This window comes from Ursus arctos, unplaced genomic scaffold (genome assembly GCF_023065955.2).
Source record: "Ursus arctos isolate Adak ecotype North America unplaced genomic scaffold, UrsArc2.0 scaffold_2, whole genome shotgun sequence".
Classification (NCBI taxonomy): Eukaryota; Metazoa; Chordata; class Mammalia; order Carnivora; family Ursidae; genus Ursus; species Ursus arctos.
Window position 1 is genome coordinate 101,075,593 of NW_026622874.1, and position 24,274 is coordinate 101,099,866.

Genomic DNA, 24,274 nt, shown 5'->3' on the forward strand with positions numbered 1-24,274 from the left:
TGTGCGCACTCCCAGTGATTCTGAAACACAGCAGGCACCGTGCATGCAGAGCCACCCAGCGACGCAGGTGCGGATGCGGGGAGGCCACGCCTCTCCTGGGGGCTGGGGAGGGAGGTCTTGCTCCGGCCCCGCATTCCCGCCAACTAAGGCTAAGTTTGGTAGGGAGCAGTCTCCCCTCGGGTCTGTGGAGCCTTTGGGGGGCACGACCAGGTCGTGGGGCTACATGGCCAGGTGCCCCCCGTGTGCGTCTCCCCGGGACAGGGTAAATCCCTCTGACCTCAGCCCTGCTGTCTGTGTTCACCTGCATCTCCCCAGGAGTGGGGTCTGGGACAGCTGCCAATGTGGTTCAGGACCGCACTGGAGTTCGTCTTTACAGCCCTAGAATTCACGAGTCATTTCATCAATAGTTGAAGAAAACCACAAGCGCATAAGGAAAAAAATTATGTTTTTATTAAAAATCGTACCCACAGCACCTCTCTGTCTTCCTACTACAAGTTTTTTTTTCTTCTTTCTTCTTTCTTTCTCTTTCTTTCTTTTCTTTCTTTCTTTCTTTCCTTCCTTCCTTCCTTCCTTCCTTCCTTCTTTCTTTCTTTCTTTCTTTCTTTATAATGAGATCTGGTTTTCTGCACAATTGCAGAAAAAGTTGTCGGGAAAACTTCAGGACGACCTAGACTCTCGATAACCCAGAAGGCGACGGAGGGGAGATGAGGCGTGCCTCCGCTGACTAGCTCCGCTCACGGATGGCCACAGTGTTTCTGCCTTCCCGACCGGATCCATGCTACAGGGATGCTGCATCAAGGACATCCAGATTTGGATACTCGGATGGGTTGCTCATTGGGAGAGTAACTACACCGTGTGCCAAGAATTTGTAAAAACTAGAAACCATGCTACGATCCGTTACGCAAACACCATGCTTCAGTCCAGTCGTGATCAAGTGCAAGCCCAGCATCAAAAGTTTACAGAGCACGCGCGACCCTTCCTCCTGGTGGTGTGGACGTTTTCCCTGGCCGAGGGCCTCGTCCCTCGCTCGCGGGCGCATGGGTCCCCATGTTGCCCTAGTCACACCGTCCTCTGCTACGACATCTCATCGAGTACTCCTTAAAAGCATGGCAGTGAGAGCAGCGGAGGGGGAGGCGAGGGGAGGAGGGGTTCGGTGTGGGCCGACTTATCCAGGAGGGGGTACACGAACCATGCTGACGTGCTTCACGCCCGCCAGGTGCGGGGACCGCCTGCAGCCACCCCGCTGCTCACCTGTCTGGAAAGCTGTGCTCTGCTGCCCGGCGGAGAGGGGCAGCCCCGTGCAAGCCCAGCCCTGCAGCTCCGACAGAGAGCCCGGCCCCTCCTGGCCGCTTCACTGGTTCACCCTCACCTGTCAGTGCAATCTCCAATGACCCACCCGACGGCGTGCGTGGGAGGGCTCAGCTACGGCAGAAGCACCCGGAGGACGTCACTACAGAAGACAAGAAGCGGATGTTTTGTCTTGCCTTGGTTAAAGAAATGTTGCTTGTTCGTGTGAGATATATATTTTTTTCTCCTTAAAGGTGAGAGGCCAGGAAGTGACGCTTGTCCAGGCGCATGCTGCTGGGGGAGGCAGAAACCGGGCTGCCAACGCCCTCTCTTCCTTTGGTGCCCTCTCTCCTGGGGGACGGGCTAGAGCGCGGGTGCTAACAGTCCGTCCACAGCCAGTGTAGCCTCAGTTCCACACAAAGCAAGCTCAGGGAAGGTAGAGAAAGCACGGGAAAGAGAATGAACCTGAAAAAAAGTGTCATGTCGCAGCAGAAACCTCCAAAGCAAAGAACATACCTCAAACCAAATCGTCCCCATTCCAACACGTTCTAACACTTTCCCCCATTATTTAAAGCAAAGTCCATATGGCTTAGAGACGAAGCTCACAGAAGGCAGGGTCTGTCTGAGGTCTCCGCGGGGTGCCTGTCTTCCAAGAAGTTCCGCTTGCAGCCTCGCGGTTTCCTGCCCCCTTTGCTGGCCGTTGCCGGGCGGAGAGCAAGAAGGGGGTCTCCGGCCCCGAGGTGACTCCTGTGTCCAGGGAACTGTGGCGGGGGTGGGGGGTGATTCTCACGCACAAGTGGCTTTGGGAAGAGCGTCTAGGATTTTTGGTTTAGAATATTTCCGCCTCCGCTCAGAAAAAGGCAGGAAGAAGAGAAGGAAGGGGGGGAAGGAAAAGGAGGGGACTGAGAGAGGGAGAAAGGAACCTTTAATATCCTCTAGTTTTGAAAAAACTAAATAGGGGCTTTTCACCCAACACAAAACTTCTCGGTCTCCTGGGGCCATGGGCAGCGTCTCTGAAAGCAGAGGGCCCCGTGGAGCTACAGAAGGAAGACAGCTGAGTAGACACCACACACTCTCCACGTGGCTGGGAGACAGGCTCCCCCGCCCTCAGGGCACCGGCAGGTCACCTGGGAGGACAGCACCTGCCTCGCTCCCCCGGGGCCTTTGGGGTGTCAACAGAATGGCTGGGCAGTGTCATGGCCACACTCCTGGCGAGTCGGGGACACCGGGCCCTCCCCGAGCTCTGGGCGGCTCCCACTGGCACCAGCCGCATGCCGTGTACGCCTGGACCTAGGCTCTGGCCTGGAGGGTTGGCCACCTGCTGCTCAGCCACATCAGGCCCCTCTTGCAGGAATAATGTGATGGCTGGGGCCACAGCTATGGTTTGGACTCTCGAATTTTCAACGTCGTTCATGCTCTTTTCATGTAGCTAAAAAACTAAAACAAAACAATAGCAAAGGGAAAAAAAAAATTTCCGGAAAACCCGTTAAGGCTAGAAGCTGGGCTGGGGTTGGGGGAGGGGACAGCAGCAGCCCTGGTGGTCAAGGCAGTGGGCAGCGGGCGGAGCAAGGAGACCAGGGGGCCGCGCTCAGAGGCAGGCCGGCGCCCACCTGCGCAGGAGGCCTGGCAGGGAGCAGGCAATTCGGGGCCTCGTTTGCTCAGAGCTGTTCTGCTTTATTTGGAGACACTGACGCTTTCCGTCTTTCTCATGTACAAAGCTAAACAATTAATAAAAAGGCACCTGGAGACAGCAGAGACTCATTCATTTCATGTGACATAGTTTAAAAAAAGATAAAAAGATTTAAAAAATACTCTGGTTAACAGTGCACACGTCTTACACAACAAGCAATTCTGCAAGCGCCGTCTGGTTCTCTCGGGTTCGCGGGGCTGGCCGTGGGCTGTGTTCTCAGGAAGGAGCTAGCTTGCTAAGTGAGGGCCGGCCTGGCGGCTTCCAGCCCTGGGGGTGGTTTCCTGCTCTGCACCGTCGGGTTTAAGGAGAGAAAGGAAGAAAAAAGCCCCGATATTTCACCACTGGAATGACACAGGGTGCAACCAACGGAGTCGTCACCGGGTCAGAGGACCCCACCTCGAAATCTCTGCCCCCTTGCCTGGAACCCGGAAGCTGATTCCTTGCCTAGAAACTGCGGAGGGAGAATAGTTCAGAGGTGGATGCATCGGGTGGAAAAGCGCCGAGCCCGGGGCAGACTTCGCCCTGCGGGCCCCAGGGGCCGGTGAGAGCCCAGCCGGGCGGTGTCGCCGATGGAGAGCCTGGAGCGCAGCTGGTTCTCCGGAGGCACGGGAGGTAGAGAAGAGGAAGAGCGGCCTGGACGCGGGCGGACAGCTTCCTGGACCCCTGCTCTTCCTTCCCCGCAGCCTCCCCAGTTGGGCCTCGGGATGGAGAAACCCAGGGCTGGGGGTGGGGGGGTCTGAGGCCTTCCCGCCATTGCACCACTGAAATACACCTTCTCGTAAAAAGAAAAGAACACAAAGAAACCCGCTTCCTGCAGCGATGTTACAAAAAGCCGTTAAAAAAACCTTCCTAATTGAAATCTAGTGTCCACAAGTAGGTAAAATCATCACTTATCAGAATTCTCTTTAAACAAAAGCTTGAGCTCAGTTATTGGAGTTGATTGTCTTAACAAAAGGAGGCTGGGAGGTCGCCAAGGCCCCGCGGGGGCCGTCACACGAAGGAGGAGAAGCCGGTGAGCGGAGTCCGGGCGCCGGGGCCCCCTGGCGCGAACACGGCGCTCTGCGTGGTGACCACAGTGTGCAGATGCGGCCCCGCCTCGCCGCCTGCCACCGCCTCGTACCTGTGTGGGGCGCGCCCGCCCGGGGCCCGACGCTTCCATGAGTTGTAGTAGGTGGGGTCACTCATGTAGTGGTTGACGAAGGAGTGCTGGGGGGGCGCATCCTCGGACTCGGAGTCGGTGCCCTGGGGGGACAGCGAGGTGTAAGCGGGCACATGGGACCTGGAGGGAGAGGGCAGCCCTGGGGGGGGGGTATGGGGGAGGGGCTGGGGTGGCCTGGAGGGAGGGGGAGGACAGCCACAGGGGAGCGTGGGGGGCCAGCCACGGAGGGCCCAGTGGCCACAGGGGGAGCGTAGTCACAGGGGAAGGGTGCCTCTGGGGGAGGCGGCCACAGGCAGCAGGGCTGAGGCAGGTAGGTAGGACCAGCATTGGCCACCCAAAGTGGAAAGGTTTGTGTCAGTTCCCACCCTCTTTCCCTTCCTCCCCCCACTCCCACCCTCCACACAAGGTGCGCCCACACCTCCCCCTTCTGACCCCCCCCAGATACCTAGCTGAGCTCAGCATCTCTACTGCGTTCACACGGGGACAATGCCCTGTCCCAGCTGCTCCTGAACCACTGTGTGTCTGAGCCTGTCCCAGGAGGGGTCTACACTGCACTTCGGCCCCAGGACGGGTCTACAGAACCTCAAGGGGGTGCTCCATGTCCTACAGGACAGAAGTCCTGCACGGTAGGGGGAGTATGAAAGGCCCATTGTCCTCGGCTAGCCCGAGCCTACGGTGTAGGCTGCCCCAGACCACAGGGAGCTGGCCCTGAGTACACCTAGAGGAGAGGACGGGGACCCTCCATGGGATTCAGATCGCCAGGTGCTGTCGCCTGCATGCGGACCTCTGGGGGGAGGTTGCTGAGGAACGAGGCCCTAGTGAGCCGTGGGGTCTAACGGAGCCATCCAGCCCAGGCTCCCCAGGCCCGAGAAAGACCCGACCCCTCGCCGGGCCGTACAGAAGAGCCCGCCCTGTTGACGCGTGAAGGCCAGGCTGAGAGGGTTTCTCTCCCTTTCTTTTTATAGAATAAATCTGCAGTTTCCATGAAGAACACTTAGTCCACGTCGTTTCTATGTTCATTTTCTTGAAGCAAGACTCTATTTCATGGTTTTGGGGTTGATTTTAAACCATTGGAAGCACTGCTAACAGAGCAGGTGGGCAGAGGCCGTTTTCCCAGTGGACAGTGGAGGCTCCCCCTTTCCCTGCCCCAGAGATGCTGTGTGGCCCTGGGACCTTCCTGCACCCCTGGGAACCCTGCCACCTGCCAGGATGGGGTCCACAGGTTGGCCAGGCTCTGCCGCCTGGCCTCACAGAGAGATACCCACGCCACACACCCTGAAACCACAGTGGGTTCCTCCCTGTGCCACCAGGGACCTAGCAGAGGCCACGGACACCTCAAATATGCCAAAAATGGGTCCAGAAACATGTGCCTGCCAGCCTTTCACATTCGGGGGCGGGGGGGGGGGGACAGGAGCCTGCGCCTGGGTAAAGCCTCTCCCATTCCAAGATGCCCTGGCTGGGCTCTGTCCCTGACACTCTGCATGCCTCCCCTCCGGGCTCCAGTGCCTGAGCTCCACCCTTTTCCTCTCCCCAGAGGGGGTCAGGGGGCCCCCAAAGGCTGTCTCGGAATCACCAGGGAAGTTTTGGGAGAGCACAGATTACTGGGTGTATTTTCTGCTGTCCTGATGGAGAGGGTCTGGGGCAGGGCCCAGGAATGTGCATTTCTTAGAAGCTCCGGGAGGATTCTGGTCAGTGGCCAGGCTGGAGTGAGGGCAGGGAAGGTGACTGCTGGCCCCCATTCTATGTGTCATCTGTATAGAGACTCATGAAAGCCAGAGACGGTCCCTTGGTGCTCTGAGCCACTCTCCCTCATCCGATGGGGATGGCATGGCCCATGTCACCCCCACGCAGGAAGCTCGATGTGGGGGCTAACGCTGTCCTCCACCCAGGGAGCCGGTGCTGTGTCCTGTAAGCCTGTCAAAGTGGGCAGAAGTCCCTTGTGGACTTCGGGGTGGGGGAGGAGCTGCAGACTCCTGGGATTTTCCAGACACAGACTGAAAATCTGGCTCTCGCTGGAATATTTACAGGAAAGTAGCAGTAATTCACAGAGTGGGGACTTCTCAGGACGTGAGATGTAAACTGTTTGTGCTACGGCACAGTCAGCTGCCGGCAGCTGGAGGCATCCCTGGTTCCTCTGGGTTTCACTGAGTCAGAGCTCACGTAGGTGCGGGTCTGTGGAAGGTCCCCTCCTGACACATCCCGGGACACAGGGAGGATCCGGCTCCCCCACGATCGGACAGGGATGGTGACAATAGGGACAAGAGGAGCTGCTTCTTAGCAGATGCTGCTGCATACAGAGTGGCCCCCTGCACAGCCTCTGACACTGCACAGCGGCCTGTGAGCTGCGGATTTAATTCCTATTTTAGGGATGAAGAGAGAGGCTGAGAGAGCAGGCCAGCGGCCCACTGTCCCAGGCGGGGTGGGAGCCGCGCCCGAGCCTGGCAGCCCAGAGCCTCCGGCTCTGTCCGCTGCAGCCCCTCCTTCGTGTCGGCTGACCCGACTCGCAACCCCCTGGTCACTCCCAGACCCACCGTGCTCTGAAAACCAAAAGCTGGTTTTGTAACTCATCTGGTGGCCAAGCTTGACCTGCGTTGGGCTAATTTGGCAGCTAACCCCGCGCTGAACTGATGTGAAACTATTTAGTGTGAAAAGTGTTCAGTTGTGCTGCAGAAATGCTAATGTGTTTGATTGGAGATTGTTGCCCTGACCCTGCCGGGGATGTGACCTAATGTTCAATGTATTCCCACACCCGAAAAATGCTGAGTTCTTCGATGGCTCTGGCCTCGGGCTGTGCAGATAGGAGATGGGGCACCTGTAATTCTGTTTTCCAGAGGCCTTGAGGGGCTTAGGAGGCAAAGCTCTGTGTATACCCACACAGGCAGGAACAGGGACAAAGGTCAGCAGAAGGAACAGGTGGAATCTATGTTATCGGCCCCTGAGTTGGGTTTGTCCCTTCTTCACACACCCATCTCGGCTCTAAGTTCTGCAAGCTCAGGAGCAAAGAGCTCACGTGGAGATGTGTCAGGGCAGGCCCCTCTTGAGAAAGGCATAGAACACTCAAGATGATGACAGCAGGTCCCACAAACTGGGGTCAGGGGTTCTGGTTATCTGAAGACTGAATCTAAGATTCAAGATTTTCACCCTCTTCACACTGTACCCTCCTGTGCTTGGAGGCCACCCCATGCACCATCCGACCCAACCACAAAGGATACCCGTGAGCAAAAATGTGAGAAGGAGCAACTGGATTCAATTGCCTTGCTTTGTGTCTGAAAGGACTGAGACTCACATAAGCATGCGACCCTTGCCGGGTCATACTGGCCGGGGACAGAGCTGGGCCAGACCCAGTGCTGGTATCATAGCTAAAGGTGGTAGAAATAGACGTAGTGAAGAGAAGGGCCATATGCACCCCAATGTTCATAGCAGCATTATCCACAATAGCTAAAGTGTGGAAGGAGCCGAGATGCCCTTCAACAGATGACTGGATTAAGAAGATGTGGTCCATATATACAATGGAATATTATTCAGCCATCAAAAAGAATAATTTCATAACATTTGCAGCAACATGGATGGGACTGGAGGAGATAATGCTAAGGAAAATAAGTCAAGCAGAGAAAGACAAGTATCATATGGTTTCACTCATTTATGGAACATAAGAAGTAGGAAGATCAGTAGGAGAAGAAAGGGAAGAAGGAGGGTAAAAAGAAGGAGGAATGAACCATGAGACACTATGGACTCTGGGAAACAAACTGAGGGCTTCAGAGAGGAGGGGGGTGGGGATGGGGGAATGTGATAGGCCGGTGATGGGTAGTAAGGAGGGCACGTATTGCATGGTGCACTGGGTGTTATACGCAAGTAATGAATCATGGAATTTTTCATCAAAAACCAGGGATGTACTGTATGGTGACTAACATAACATAATAAAAAATTTTTATATAAAAAAAAACAGGTGGTAGAAATAAAGCCTCTTTAGAAACATGTCCGGATACCTTCCAGCACAGCTGTGTAAAGTGTCAGCTCTCTGCCTCGGGGGGAATGGCCACATGCAGGAGTCCACTTCGGCAGACCTGTCTAGCACTCACTTCTCCCCCATCTTGCGACCCCTGCCCACCCCACCTCCTGCAGCTGTTGGGTCATGGAGAAGCTGGGCTCACGGTTGCCAGGTGGCAGCCGGGGGAGGAGGGGGAGTCTGGCCTAGAAGGGACTCCCACGTCCTTGCAGGAGGCAGCCTTTCCAAGGGCACATCCAGCCTGGCTTAGAGGATGGATGCGTCCCGTGCCCCATGCCTGTACGCCTGTTTACCTGAGGAACAATACTGTCTTGCTGGAGACGGCTCAGAAGCTACATCATTTAGTGTTTTCTCAACCACAGACCTCAGAGTCCTACGTTATGGAGAGAGGGGTCTGTGACAGATGTGGGTGCTGAGAAGAGGCCCCAGCAGGAGACATTCGGGTGGTCGTCTGGCTCACAGTGATGTCCTAATGTGCATGTCTGGGCTTTGACTTTCCCGAACAGACTTCACGAAGTGATCCTTCTCTGCCTGTCCTTGTCCACAGGTTGAATGGCCTATCCCTCATTAAACGGTGATTGGCTAATGGGCACACACGTGACTTCAGCTGAGCCCATCAGAGTCCTCCCTGGGACTCTTTGCACTGCATCTGGAAGAGCAGAGTTCTTTATGTGGCAAAGCTGGGTGGCCAGCTGTGTGCCCTGAGTGGACAGGGCCCAGAGACGCAGCCAACAGCCCCTGTGAGAGGAGAAGACCACCCTGCAGAAAGATAGGACAGACTGGAGCCTAAGAGGGGAGGGTCACGTGACACGTAGGCCCGGCCTCCTGGTTCCTGCTCAGCCCTCGGCATTATCTCCGCAAGAGAGCACTGAATTAAAATGCCGTCCTTCCTCCTGCTGCCTGCTCCGTTTATTGTTTATATGACATTATTATTTTTTAATAGGGATGTATTTTAGTGAGTTAGAATTATTGACAAAAAGGCAATGCTGCAGGGTCCTTTTTTTTTTTTTTTTAAGTTTCCTGTGTGATATGAAGTAGCGATGTGTGTTGGTTTCCCAGGAAACCAGAGAAGGACAGCAGGTGATCGGACGTGGTGGCAGTTTCTAAAGGGACACAGACGCCCGGCAAGCAGCTAATAGAGGTCATCTCCACACTTCCGGTATTATATTAGCAAGATGAAAGAGTCAAATATTATTAGGGAATTAATTAGGTAGGAGGGGGTTGGTCTAAGGTGGTGGGAGGAGGAGAGATTTTGAAAACTGTTGATTTGGATTTTGAAAACAGTTTACATCGTGCGATTTGAATAGTGGTCCTATATTATAATAATAGTGGTCCTTGTGATAGAGTTCACAAGCAGTTGTGTGAAAACCCAGTGACTGACCCTCTTATTCTGAACTGGAGAAAGATAGAGAGCCACTGTGTGTGTCGGGAGACACCAACGGCCCGACTCAGAGTGGCTCCGATCAGGCAGGTTCTGGGGCTCCTGGGAACCCATTCGCAGAATTTCCTTTCAGCAATATTCCTGAAACTGGTTTAAAAAAAAAAAATACCCTGGGGAGAAAGGGACAGCATCACTAGTTCCTTAGTGAAACATTAGCTTCGCAGAAGAGCTCTTCCAGCCAAGACCTGGCAGGGTTTCTGCCTCCTAACTTCCTGGGGCTCTGCAGAGAAGGGTGGGCAGGAGGGGAGGGCATCAAACCCAGGGCCCAGAATGTGCCTTACTCTTCACCCCTCACATCTCAGCGTGCAGTCTATTCAAACCTAGAAGCTGCCTTTGGTAGGGAGGCTTAAAATCTGAAATCTAAATCCAAGTCCCACTTGAGATAGGTGCCCCTGGTGTATTGCGTTGCTGCCCACTCCTGGGTCAGTCTCCCTGGGACACTTGGGACACCTCTCTGAGGCTCTGTCTACAGTTCCATATGTTGACTCTGTTTCTGTGAATTTGGCGTTCAGGGACCAGGCCAGAAGTCATCACTGCCAGATTTAGGAAGCCCATGCTTCTCCCCTGTGAATATGATTCAGAACCACCAGTTACGAATGGAAAGAATGTTTCCAGAATGGCTGGTGAAGAGCTAGCAGGTTCTCTTCTGGTGGGACAATGATTTAACTGGGGAAAGTTACTTTATAAATAGGCGTTTAAAGTCTCTGGAAATAGTGGCAAGGACATATAGCAAATGGAGAAAGATTTATTCCAGAAAAATCTAAATTTCACTAAGAGCAGCAAGAGTCGGAGGCACTTGAACTGTGACCTGCATCAACCCCCCACCCCTGACCCCCAGCTCAGCGTGACGGAAGCTCTATCCCAGGGGGGTATGGCCAAAGAACTGGGTTCCCTTCCTCACCCTGTCTTCACCTGTAGGCTGGGTGATCTACACCACTTGTGGCGGGGTGAGAATTCTGAGGCCCCATCGTTCCTGCCTCGGCTAGCTTGTAGGGAAGATGTTTGACACTGGGAGGGGCAAGCTCGGAAGCCCAGGGACTACCATCTCCACCCAGTGCCCTACTTGCACAGCTGGTGTGTCACTATGAGAGAAGAGCCACTGTCCCCACCCCCAGCTTTGGTGCTGCGACACAGAAGTCCTGCACAGGGCGGGAGAGACAGTCCATTAGGACAGAGAGCTCTGGAGCTCCCCTAAGGGGAATGGCTTTGTTGGGAACAGAGCATGCCTAAGGGCATTGCTGAAAACAATGGAGTCCAGAGTCCTTTAGGTGAGAAATTAAGAGGAAGCTGGTAGTTCTGTGATTGTAACAGGTGAAGCAATAAACCAGCCAGAAGTTGAACAGAGAGAACCAGGGAAAGAGAGACAGCTCAGGAGAGCCCTCTTGGGATCAGAGCAAAATTCAGAGCGACAACATCTTGCCCCTGCAAAAGGGCTGCACTTTAATTGGATCAAGCTTTGGAGTAATGTCTAGCCCGGGGCATCGTGAAAAATAATACAGCCAGGAGTGCTGGAGGTTAAGAGCTGGGTGTGATACCAACAGTGACAGACCACCCAGAATCTTAACGGGAGTGAGAAACAGAGACAAAGACAGGCTGGCTGGGACCATCGTCATCCCTTGTATTCAGGGGGCCCGAATCCATCCCCAAGGCTGCACCTCTCAGGAACGGCATCAGAGAGTCCACACTGTGCAGGAACCAGATTTCCACTGAACTAGTCCAGCCAAGTCACTAAATAAGAAATAAGCAAATAAGCAAACAGCAAGAACAATCCTTGGGGTGGGGGATGTCAGTATTTTGAGTTGGTACAATATATTAGCTAAAATGACCTATTAAACAAAACAAAACAGGACAGTGTGTGCCCTACATGGGGCAAAAAGCAGGCTGCCTCTGAGGAGGCCCGAATGACGGCAGACAAAAGCTCTGAAAGCAGCTGTTATAATATATTCACAGAACAAAAGGAAGCTGTGTTTAAAGAATGAAAGTCAGATGACAATATTGCACCAAGCAGAGAATATCAATAGAGATAGAAATTATTTAAAAAGAACCAAATGAGAAGTTTTGGTGTTGAAAAATACAATAGCCAAAATGAACAATTCACCAGAGGGGCCCCACATACACTGGGTCTGGCAGAGGAAAGAATCAGGGCATGGGGAGATATCGACAGAGGTTATGCGATCTGAAACACAGAGAAAAAAGAATGAACACCTACAAGAAAGAACAACAACAAAAGAAGAGAGAATCTGATAAATGTACAGAGCACTGGTACGTGAGACAGTCATGACAGGACTGGGATGAGAGGAGAAAGAAAGAGGCAGAAAAAAACAGGGGAAGAAATGACTTAAAACTTTCCAGATTTGACCAAAAGCATCCACACACCCCAAAAGCTCCATAAACGCCCAGTAAGATTAATGGAACAAAGTTCACACCCAGACACCTCACAGTCAAAATCACAAAGACAGAAACTCTTGAAATCATGGACAAGGGAACTCACATAATATTAAGAGTTGGCTTCTAATCAGAAAAAGCTGGGGGGACAGAAGGCAATGGGGCAATGTAGTCAAAGTGCTGAATAAGAACTGCCAACTAAGAATCCGTTCAGCAGAACTACTTTCAAAAATGAAGGTGAAATAAAGACATAATGAGATAAACAGAAACAGGAAAATTCATTGCTGACCAGCCTGCCTTACAAGAGATCCTGAAGGAAGACTGTCAGGTTGAAAGCAAGTGACACAGACAGAAATTCAAATTCACACGAAAAGACAGATGGTAGCAACAAAGGTGATCACACATGGGTCATTATAAAAGACAGCATGATGGCTTATTTCTTCTCTGTGCTTTTCTTATTGGAGTTAAAAAGCAATTGCATAAAACAATATGTGTATGATTGTATTGTTGGGCCTTTAATGTATAAAAATGTAACATATTTAACAATAATAGCACAGAGGAAGCAGCTAGGTGAAGAAATGGTGCCCAATGATGGACTTGAATCCACAGGAAGAAATGAAGAGGATCAGAAAAAGTACATAAACAGGCTAACATGGTAGACTCCAGAAATATACTTGCTCTCGTTTCCTTTCTCGACTTCCTTAATAGACATATAGTTCTGTAAAGTAGTAACTATAAAAATGTATTCCTGAGTTTGTAACAGTATGGATATACAGACATAATATGTATAATAGCACAGAAAGGGGAGGAGGCCATAGAGCTATATAGGAATAAGTTTCTATATGTCACTGATTTAGGATAAATCTTTTTTTTTAAGACATATTTACTTATTTGTGTGTGTGAGAGAGAGTGCGCTAAGCATGGAGCCTGATGTGGGGGTCCATCCCAGGACCCTGAGATCATGACCTAAGCTGAAATCAAGAGTTGGACGCTTAACCAACTGAGCCACCCAGGCACCCCTAGCATAAATCTTAAGTAAATCTTGATACGGGAGCAACCACTAACAACAACAACAAAAAAAACTGAAAAAAATAGAGTAAAAGCAAAAACAAGCAAATTAAAATGGTACACTAGAAAATTTTCACTTAAAAAAGAAGAAAGCAAGTGGGAAAAAAAGAGAAATAAAGATATGAGACATATAAAAGATGTAAATTCTACCTTAGCAGTAATTACATTAAATGTGAATGGATTAAACAATCTAGTAAAAGACAGAGATTGGCAGAACAAAACTGATATGCACCCAGCTACATGCTATCTATAAGAGATACATTTTAGATTCAACGACACAAACAAGTTGAAAGTAAAAGAATGGAAATGATACACCATGTCAACAGTAACCAAAAGAAAACTGGAGTGGTTGAGTAATATCAGACAAAACAATCTTGAAGACAAAATTGTTACCAGAGACAAAGAGGGACATACCGTATTAATGAAAGGGTCAGTCTATCTAGGAGATATAACTATTATAAACATATATCTACCTGAAGATAGAGCCCCAAAATACACAAAATTAAACTGACAGAATTGGAGTGAGAAATAGATAATTCGACAATACTAGTTGGAGACTTCAATACATTAGTGGATGGCAGAAGATCAAAAACCTAGGTGACTTCCACAGCACTATAAATCCGCCAGACCCCACAGACACGTATGGAGTGCTCCACGCAACTGCAAAATGACACGCTGTTTTCAAGTGTATATGGAATATTCTTCCGGCACAGACCATAAAACAAGACTCAATACATTTAAAAGGATTGAAAATATACGAAGCATGTTCCCGGGCCACAATGGAAGAAAATTTTTAAAAAATCAATAACAGAATGACATTTGGGAAATTCACAAATATGAGGAAATTAAAAACACTCCTAAATAACCCATGTTCCAAATGGGTGAACTGTGTGGTATGTGACTTACATCCCAATCAAGCTGTTTAATAAACGTGGTTCAAAGCAAACTCTCCCATCTGAGCTGGCACTTCTGAGATGATGAACGTCCCCAGGTCCCTCTTTTGGGATCCTGTGAATATTTAGTGCCTACAAATCTCCCAAATGCATAAGGTTCAAAGACAGGACCCAGCAAGATTATAAAGCGAAGAATTCTGGAAGAAAAGACGGGCCTCACTGTATCTACCCAAGGACCCAGGGGGCAGACAGAACCCATGCACAGGAATTCTCAGCTGGAGGTGACTGTCAGAGCTTTCTGGGGGTCTGGTCCCCCAGATCCTAGGTGAAATTCTGCACATACTTAGAGAGAACGTCTACACCTCTCATCAGGTGTCTGATAGAGCCCCTGACCCAAAAAGCATTAGGAACCACGAGAGGCACCCGTGGGAATTATACAAGAAGCCCCTTCCTCCCAGTACAGGGCTTGTGCTTAGCCATAGTGCTAGAGCTAGGACAACTCGATTCTGTGCAGTAGGTCTGCCTGGAGGGATGGAACTGGAAACCCGGTGCTCAGATCTGCCTCTCAAGCACCACACCCCCACACTGCCCCCCACCAGCACATGTCCAGGGAAGACATAAAACCTTGTGTAAGCTTTGGCTTCGTCCTCTATATACGAGGATCATGACAACCTCCTTGCAGGATTTAGTGTGAATTCCACACCCCTCTCTCTGACACCTGTCCTCCTCCCTCTGCCCTCCCTACCCCCATCACCTCCCTCCCTCCCTCCCACCCTCCCTCCCTCCTCCACCCTCTGTGCCTGTGTGTGTTTGTATGTAGAAATCCATGTATGTGCGTGTGTATGCATGCGTGCATATGCCGAGCTCATTTAATAATCCTCCATAAAAACCAGCTGAATTTGCATCTCAAAACACCCCACATGTGTGAGAAGAGAAACAGACTGAATGCGGTCCGTCAACCCATTTTGAGAATGCTTTCACTAACAGAGGGTTCAGAATTCATGTATCGCACTCAGGCTGCTGACCCAGAGTATGAACTGGAGGAGACGGCGGAGACCGGGGCGCAGCCAAGCCCTGCATGACCTCACACTCAGTCTTGTTGGCTGGCCGAGGGGGAAAATCGCTCTACTTCAGGGGCTGGCATGAGATGAGTGTGTCTGGTCCATAGTAGGTGCTCAGTTAGTGCTTACCCTCCGCTGGACCCTCACGAGCTCGACCTGCAGGGCTCATGTGTGAGGGATGTGAGCCCCGTCTGGGGGGCCTGCGAGCCCTGAACAGCCGCAGGCCCTGGAATGACGGACAGACCCCGGGCAGGGGCCCTGAGAACGCATCTCTAACGGCGGCACAGACGGTGTCTGCAGGAAGGCCGTCCTACTCATTCCCAAGTTGCGGCTTTTGGGGCAAGCAGCTAGGAACAGCTCCAGAAAAGCTGTTATTTCCTTATTACAAAAAGGCAAGTCATTTTTGCAGCATTTCACTTGACAGCCCCTTGATTTCAGACAAATGTACCTTTCTGAACATCTGCGGTGCTGCTTGCTGTTTTCCCCACGCCCAAGGCTACAGTACAGACAGGGCGCCCGGGGTCCTTTGTAAACAGAAAGCTCGGAGCGGAGCGGACGCAGTGTCACAGGACACCCACCTGCTGCCCCGTCTCACTTGGACTTCATCTACAAAGCACAGTTTAAAAGAAGCCATTTTATTGAGCCCCAGGGCTTAATAAGGCCTGAATTCAGGTCCAAATGAAGGTGAGACTTATTTTAGATTAAATATTGATTTAGCGTATGAATGCCAAGAGGTGGGGCAGGCCTGCGTGTCCAGCAAATGGCTTGGTGATTTTCTTCTCTCTCAAGACTTGGCATACGTGCAACAAAAGAGTTTGGGACGATGGAGAGCCACCTCTCTAACTGCTGCTCTAGCTGGTTTTGCTCGTAAATGCAAGGTACTGAGGCAGCACCCTTGTGGGGAAAGGCACCTCCTAGCGGCCGGGGTGTGGGGGTGCTAAGCCCCTGCAGAAGCCTCCCATGGCTGCCCTCGGATGAGGTCCTCCCCTGCCTGCTCCCTGACGGACGCCTTGCCCCCAGGAGGGCTCAGCTCCGCGCGTGAACACTCAGACGCTCAGGAGACCTCACATATGCAGGCCCATGGGTTCCGGGAGGGGGGCACCCCCTCAGGGGCAATATCTCCCTGGTCCATCAGTGACGATGGGGACAAATCAGACCTTTTCAGACCCTCTAACGGTCCCAGAATGGCAGTGGCTAAGTCCCCCTTCAGCACAAGGAAGCAGGGCAGGTGGGAGGGGAAGGGGCTGCCGGGGCCGGGGTCCTGGGTTTGGTGGGTTTTGCAGCCTCAGGCCATCCACCCCTCCAGCTGGGGTCTAGAGGTCAGGTTCTACGGTCACCACCAGAAAACACGGTTTATTTCTGGAAGCCAAACGGAAAGTGAGCTGGCTTCAGGATCAGAACCCACTTTGGGCGAGCTATTGATCTGAGAGCTGGCCCAGTACCCGTGACCTCCAGGCCTGAAGGAGCTTAAGCATGGACTTTCCTCATTTACAAAAGGGAGTCACTTCCCACTGGCCCTGCTGCTTGGAGCGGCTTGGAGACAGACGGGACCAGAGAGGCAGTGCCTCAGGAAGGCAGAGGGCTCGTCACATGGGCAGGGGATGGCGGCTGTAGCCACTGACCTCGGATTCCGAAGCGTCCACCGACTTCTCCTTGAGGTTGGCGCTCTCGGTCAGCACAGCTCCGTTGTACTTGTTGCAGATGTCCTCGTCCGAGTAGTGCAGCCCGCCAGGGCTGGGCCGGGGCGGGGACCTAGGACAGGGACGGGCCGCAAGGGACAAACTCAGGCTCAGGGCAGCTCTGGGCCGCGGACACCTCCCCTGGGGGCCTCCTGATCCACCCTGTGGCTACTGTCATGTTGGTGAGAGGACATCCAGGCTGGCGGTCTGTCCGCCACAGCTTTGCGTGATGGCACGTGGAGCAGGAATTCGCTAATCCCACGTGCGCCGCCAGCCCACAGAGGGCCAGTGGGGGAGGTGGACGGGGTCTCCCGAGCTCACGCCCCCCGCCCCGCATGAGATATGCCTTCTTTTTATAGCTCCGGAGAGGGATGTAGGATGCCCCCTCCCTGCCATTCCTGCCCTCCCAGGCTCAACGCTGCCCTATTGGGGTGTGGTGGGTGCCCGCCGGCACGGCGGGCTGGCTGTGGCCGGCGCCCGACCCTGGCTGGTTCAGATCTTTGGGGAGATGTGGCACACTGCGGGGGAGGGGAGTTAGGGCTGCCGCGTCCCTACCTGGTCCCGTTCTTCTTCGAGAAAGTATTCTTGACGTTGAGGTGACGGCTGTTGAGCTCCAAGGCAGCGAACCCTCCGTTGTCCAGGGTCACAGACTCCTCCATGTTGGAGATGCTCTTACCTGCAGCCGGAACAGGAGAATGGGGTCAGCTGTTCTAGGAAAGGGCCCGGAGCAGCGATGCGGAGCCCCAGCCGGCCAGCCTGCGGGAGTTCACCGAGTTCCCGCCGAAGCGGAGCCCGGAGCCGGGTCGCTTGAGCTCGCGGGGCGTCAGAGGCGCGCTGGGGCGGAAGCTGCGTATTAAGGACGACGCTGGTGCATTTCCTTGTTTATTTTGCCCGACACCAAAGTACCGGTATTCTTACAGGATTTTATGAAAGAGTCTTCAGAATGCATAACCTTCTTTAAAAAGCGGGGAAATTAAACGTTGAATACATTTCAAAATAAAAAACTGACGACCATGTAACAATAGTAAGGAGAAAGTAGATTTACGGGGGGAACATGGAGGGGACAGGGCGTCTTTGGGGGGGTGAAAATGTTCTAGAATTGGCTGTGGTGATGACTGCACGTATCTGTCAATATACTGAACGCCACTTAAAAACCATAAATTTATAAACACATGTGAAAACATATTCTAAAATATATCAGATCAAATGAATAACCGTGCAGTTGTGAGAAACTAAAGGGGCTGAAGGGTTTCTGATGGCTTTGCGTCCTCAGGGCTGTCCCTGGCTGGGATCAGAGAGAGTCTTCTGGCCCTCCTCCTCCTCCGCTCCCACAGGCTCGCAGAGCCTCCCCCGTGGTGCGTTTTTGACATATTGGCTTGTTCCTTACTGTCTGCCTTCCATCTTCCCAGCTGGAGGCCGGGACCTCCCCTGTTTGTCTCCCACTGTCCCAGCCTCCAGAACAGGAGCCTGCTCCTGGTTCCTTAAAACCCCACGGTGCCCTCTCTGCCACGGCCCCAGTGCCCTTGGACGGGCCCGGATGCTCGAGGTGCGCACAGCAGAGGAAGCCGACAGGACACCAGCCGGCAGATGGAGGGAGGATGGAGCCGCTGGCCGGTGGGATCTGGCTGATGAGAGGGTGAGAGGTGAAAACCTTTCTCAGAAAGGAAGTCCCACGAGGACGGTGGTGTGAGGGGAGCGAGCGGGAGAGGGGTGGGCCGTATCGAGAAGGCCTGGGTTCTGCACGGCTCCTGGCAGCAAGGCAGACAGACATTCTAGCAGACAAGTAGGGTGTTTTTTTTTTTTTTTTTCCCCTAGGCTTCAATTATGGTGTTAAATTAATACTCCAGGGTGAGGCTGAGTATCAGAAGCTGCAGGTCAGATCTGTCTTTTCAGGCCTGTTTTCCAGATGCAGAAGGAGAGTGAAAAGCGGGGAGATTTTCCATGCACCAGACACAGGATTCTGTAATAGCATTAACTCAGTAAAATGACATGCCATTCATACATAGTAAGTCCCATAGGAATAAAATCTGATTTACGAACACTTGTTAGAAGTGAATTTATACAGAAAAAAATAAATCCTTTCTTGGAGGGATGAATTGCTTAACGTTAGGAAAGTAAATGGCGAGGCGCCTGGCTCTGTTAACCCTTCAGGTGCGGTGAGGGATGGTGCTGGGGGCTGGGGGCCAGGGCAGCCATTCAGCCCCACGTCTCGCCCCCAGGGGCTCACACTTGTCTGTGGGGGAACCCCATCAGGGATCCGCCTTCCCAAGAAACAAAGACAGATGGACGAGCTGGTGGGGAAAGCTGCAGCCATGGGACCTGTCCTGTGGCCGCAGTGACATCACAGAGGTGGTCACACACGTGGCCCAGCTACAGCTGTGCAGATGTGTGTTGGGGGGGACACACCACCACCCAGAGCACAATTATGTTCCGATGGTGCAAAGAACGGGTCTCATGGGTAATTACGAGAATTTTTTAAAACCTGAGGAGAATAGAATGGATGGAGTGTACTGATCTTAGGCCTCCGGGGTGCTGTGTCTGTTATGTGTATAACCTTCACTGGCTGGAGATACAGAACAGAGCACTCTCCGAGCCCCAAGGGGTTCCCTCACGGACCTTCTCTGTTGATGCTTCTCTGCCAGGAGACAGCCACTATTCTGTCTTCTAGAAACTTCCACTCATTTGGGTGGTTGCAGACCTTCCTATAAACAGAGTCCAGCTTTGCCCCATGTTCATTTGTCCATTTCGCTGATGTGGGTGATCCATGCAGCAACAAACACTTACTCAGCACCTACTGTATGCCAGGCATGGAGCTTATGCTGGGGAGTGCAAAGGTGAGCTGGGCGTCAGAGGGCTCGGAGCTGGAACGCGGGCGTAAGGCGAGGTACACACTTTGGTCTATGGCTGTACCGGTAGCGTGTTTCCACACGTGGCTCCAGGAGCCACACCAACGTTTCTGAGACGCGCCTTGCTCACTGTGCCCGTGATACTGAGTCGTACGGATGTCGGATGCTTTCCGTGTCATATTCAAAAATACTGTTGCATTTGGGCAATGGTGCAGATGAGGGAACAGACTCAGGGAGGCCAAAACCACCCACGTGACGGATCCAAGACACACGGCTCATTGGCGGGCGGAGCCAGGCCTGAACCCCGGGCTGCCAAGGGCGCTTGGTTGCTACACGGAGCTGCCTCCCAGGGGCAGTCCCCCACACCTGCTTTATCGCCCACGGGCAAGCGGAACGCGACGCGGACACCCCACCTGTGCCGCAGCTCCTGTATCTCCGGTTCTGCCCGTGCAAGACCAGGGCGAACACCACCAGCAGGATGACGATGAGGCTGGAGAGCGCCATCACCAGGAGGAACCACCACTCCTCGTAGAACGGGGTTTCCACTTGAGCTGAAGGGCACAGGAGCACATGGTCACAGGTGATGGAGACTCCTGCCACCTGCCCGCAGCCCGGGGTGGGGAGGAAGGATGTGCCGGGCAGCCCCGAGTCGCGGGGAAGATGAAGCCCCCTCCCACCCGGCTGGTGTGGGTTAGGGCGGCTGATGGGCCAGCTTCCCAGACACGAGCTCGGGCACGATGGGCCCCTCGGCGGCTGCTCCTCTGTGGGAACCGGCTCTGGCCCCTCTGGCGCCCTCGCTGCCCTTTCCCAGAGCTCGCCCTGTCCTTGCCCACCCACACCACCCTTCACGCTACGTCCCCTGATTTCATCTGCTTACAGATGTTGTCCTGGGGAAAGGGAGGAAGGACCAACATACCCAGACGTCCTCCGATCCTCAAGTGCTCAGGCTTCCCTCCCAGATGGCCCCTGGGGCCCCTTACCCTCTGCACCACGGCCACCACCCTACAACCTCTTCCGGTGGCTTCACCTCTTCCTGACTCAAACCCCCTCCCCCCAATCTGTTCCGCACATTGTCGCCAGAGTGATCTTCCTATGATGGAAACGAACCGTCCCTTCCCGAAAGCCTTCGGTAGCCCCACATTAGCCCTGGAGCACAGTCCAAGCCCGGGAGCCCCGTGAGCTGACTCCTGCTCACTCCCACTCGGTGCTGGATCCCGTCCACACCTGCGTTGAGACCTCTTGCTGCAAGTACTTCCCGCGGGCCTCTGCCACATCAGGCCTCCCCAAGGGCTGCGCTGTGCTGTATCTCCTGCCTCCAGCAAAACTGACCAGAACCACTGGCCCCATCTTTAGATACGTTTTTTGAGAAACGAATAGAAAAGTTTCATTTGAAAGTTGCTTTGAAGAAGGATACCCTTCTTGCTCATGTTTAATTCTGTTTACTAAGAGCAGAAACACGGGAATTGTTGCTTGGTAGGCGCCGGATGGCCCCGGGGTCCCGCTCGCGCCTTCCACCCGTCCCCTGCAGGGGAGCTGGCTGGGAGGCATCAGACCGGACGCTAACAGGAAGCCATGGTCCGCCTCCCAGCTGCTGAAGCCCCCAGAAGACCCATCTACCTTACGTGAAAGCTCTCACTGGATGAGTGAAAAAATGTGTGCACACTGGGGATGAAAGAGGGGAACCGACTTTGGATAATGCAACAGCACAGGGTTTCTTGGGAGATGGCGGCATTTTGAATCCAAAATGTGGCAGTGGTTCTCAGGCTGCACATTAAGTGCTCCATATACTGAGCCAGCAGATCCCAACGGAGCACCCAGGTGGGCATGGAAAAGAAAGGCCCGGGTGCCCGCGGGACCCCACCCCCCTCCCCTGGGGAAGGACCCCGCAGATCTGCTCTGAAGGATGAAGGAAGCTGACCACAGTCCTGCCCGCACCCCCAGCGGGCAAGGGGGTGCAGCGGGCTTCAGAGGACGGCCCAGCCGGGGGCCCCATGAGCAGAAGGGGTAGGGGGCTGTGTTCTCCTGCAGGAACCAGCCTTTGCCCCCAGCTGCCTGCGTGTGGGACAGAAGGCTCTGTGCATTTGGATTGCTTTACGTGGATTTTCCACGGAGGAACCGAGAAAGGCAAACCTTGACTTGATCCATTGGGGTGATGGGTACCCAGGGATTCCTGACTCTAGTCTCTCTTTTGGGGGTATGTTAAATTTTTCATAAGAAAAGTGAAGGAAATGAGAGCATTCTGATTTTTCTAAGTCTTCCTGTTGCACAAGCCCGCGGCGTGCTGGGGCTCCTTCTGGCAGACCCCCCTCATGAGCCGCCAGGACTCGTGGGTGAGCCGGCCCATAGACACTGTCCTTCCTCCAAATTCATGGCAAAGAGGGATGGAAGGTGTTTTTGATTTAAACAACAGCAGTTGGCAGCTTAAAAAATCTACATTCCCGGCAAGTGCAACGTGTTCTTGGTCATAGGGACGCCCCTCTGGTTTCTGGCCTCGCCTGCGCCCCGCCGGTGCCCCGCCCTCACCCCATCCCCCTTCCCACACCCCTGCCTGCAGTGGGCTGCCAGCTCCCTTTCTAAATCACCTCCACTGTTCCCTGCAATCCCTTGCTGCCCAGCAGATCCACCACGGAGCCCCAGGCCGTGTGACCACCGTGTTGGGTAGGGTCCCACAGGGGCGTCCTCCAAGCAACCTCAGTAAGGCCAGGTGTAGGGGGAGCTGAGGCCAGCCTCCCCTCCCTTCCCTGCCTACGGTCCTACCACCGGGACTTTGTCTCTGCTGTTCCCTTCCCTGTGTCCTTGCCCCTGTGCACCCTTCACCACCCAGATGCATGTTCCCTCTTCCAAGAAGCCCTTCCTGATTTCCCCCATCTATTACACCCCTTGCCACAGGGTGGGTGAGGGTGGCTACTCTGTCATCAGCACCCCACGAGCTCTGGGAAAGAAACCTTGCCTCTTCTGCCCAGAGTGGAGCCGGGGTGCTCATCGTACAGGGTGACGACTGGCCCAGGGCACACGTGGGCCCCTCAGCCATCTCGGGGGAGGCCCTGATAGACACAACCTGGGTCGGGTGCTAAGACACCTCTCCCCCGTGGCTGCCGGGGCGATACTCCCATTTCCAGCTTCACACAAGGATGCCCAGTAAGGAGACTTCAGCTGACAGGAGGGGCTGGGGCTGCACTGGGCTGGGGGCAGCCTTTACCCTGGAGGGCACACTGCTTAGCTCAAGCTGACTGCTCTGACTCTGCTTGGGTCTCTGATTAGGAAAACATAATACAGAAATTAAGACTTGCTTAAGCGCAGCATGGTGGGGACAGTTAGGGGCCTGGTGGAGGCGGTGGTGCGGGCTCAGGGGCACACCGCTCTCCCTGCACCGTGTTCTCCAGGCTGGGCCCCCACCTGCTGGCGCCTGCGCGGAGCCGGGCGCTGGCCTCTTCGTTTGCACCACGGCTCCAAGACGTCCCCTCCTCCCTCAGAGGGAAGAGCTGCGCCCTGAGATTCCCCTCCTCAGGCAGGGCTCCCTACCTGACACGGCCATGGAGGGGCTGCTGGGCTCCCCGTAGCCTGCCTGGTTCACGGCCACCACCCGGAACTCGTAGGTCACTCCCTGCCTGAGCTTGTCCAGGCTGACGGTGTAGGATGTGGCGCTGCGGGGGATGTCCTTCACAAACATGTCCCAGAGGCCTTCGTCTGGGGAAACGACATGAGAGCAGAGGTTAGGGGTGCTTTTCTCCCGCCTCTGACGCGGCTCCTGCCCTGCTGTGGGCTCACAGCCGCCCTTGCCCAGGGCACATGATGTGAGAGCCAGAGGCGGGGTGTGCTGCACAGGCCAGCAGCCAGGGAGGAGGCCAGTCCTCGTGTTCTTGAATGTTCTTCTCAACATCGGATCTCATCGGGTCCCATCGGACTCCAGGCCTCCCTCTGGTTTCTGACGTGATGTCATCTTCTGTTGAGGATTTCTGCTTCCCTTCTGGCTGGCCGTGCCCTCCCCAACTCCAGGATCCTGTCTCCTTGGCCCGCCCGTCTGTCACCCTTCATCCCGCACAACACCGGCCAAGGTTCTGGGTTCTTTGGACCACCTGTCCCACCATCCTAATTGGAGATGACAATCCCCCCAGCAGCCCAGAAGGAAAACTACACGACGGTATGTTTTACCAGCCAGCTGCCAGCGTGGCAAGGCCGCCACGGCCACACAGCCGTGGGCAGACGTGTTGCCGGCTCGTCAGTAGGAAAGGTGCTTGTGACAGCTGGCACAGAGGTGCGGGGGTCGGGGTCTGCACTGGCTCACCCTGGGGACTCTGCCCGAACCTCGCACACCAGACCCCCCAAGAGCTGCCCTCCACTTCGCTCATCCTTTGGAGTGGAGCAATGGCCCACCTGCCCTAACCCCAGTTTGCTTTTTAACCTCTGCCCCGGGGCTGCCAAATACAAGCGTAAATGACACAAACACATACTGAATTTGGAACGGATACTTGCACACCCGTGTTCATGGCATTATTCACAACAGTCAAAAGGTGGAAGCAACTCAAGGGTCCGTCAGCAGACAGACGGATAAACAAAATATGGTCCCTCTGCACCATGGAATATCATTCTGCCTCCGAAGGGAAGGGGATTCCGGCTCCTGCTCCGACATGGATGAGCCTTGAGGACGTGATGCTGAGTTTGAAGCCAGACACAAAAGGATGCACACTGTGTGATCCCACTTCTAGGAGGTCCCTGGACTCATCAAATTCACAGACACAGAGAGTGGACGGTGGTGCCA

The 24,274-nt window shown here is 53.8% G+C and overlaps 1 protein-coding gene across 4 annotated transcripts in view; it reads right to left on the reverse strand.

The window, feature by feature from the left end:
* Nucleotides 1–428: 428 nt before the first annotated feature.
* Nucleotides 429–24,274, reverse strand: part of SDK1 (sidekick cell adhesion molecule 1) — an 876,890-nt gene continuing 853,044 nt past the window's right edge. For 3 of the 4 annotated variants that reach the window (XM_057314981.1, XM_057314983.1, XM_057314982.1), the window contains 5 exons: nt 23,038–23,202; nt 19,929–20,066; nt 17,225–17,345; nt 16,613–16,742; nt 2,109–4,219 (listed from right to left, as the gene is read on the reverse strand). In XM_057314981.1, the coding sequence (XP_057170964.1) occupies nt 3,968–4,219; nt 16,613–16,742; nt 17,225–17,345; nt 19,929–20,066; nt 23,038–23,202 (806 nt within the window). In that variant the 3' untranslated portion in view covers nt 2,109–3,967. Of the gene's footprint in view, nt 4,220–16,612; nt 16,743–17,224; nt 17,346–19,928; nt 20,067–23,037; nt 23,203–24,274 lie in introns of all 4 variants that reach the window. The other variant, XM_048224631.2, reaches the window with a different exon arrangement.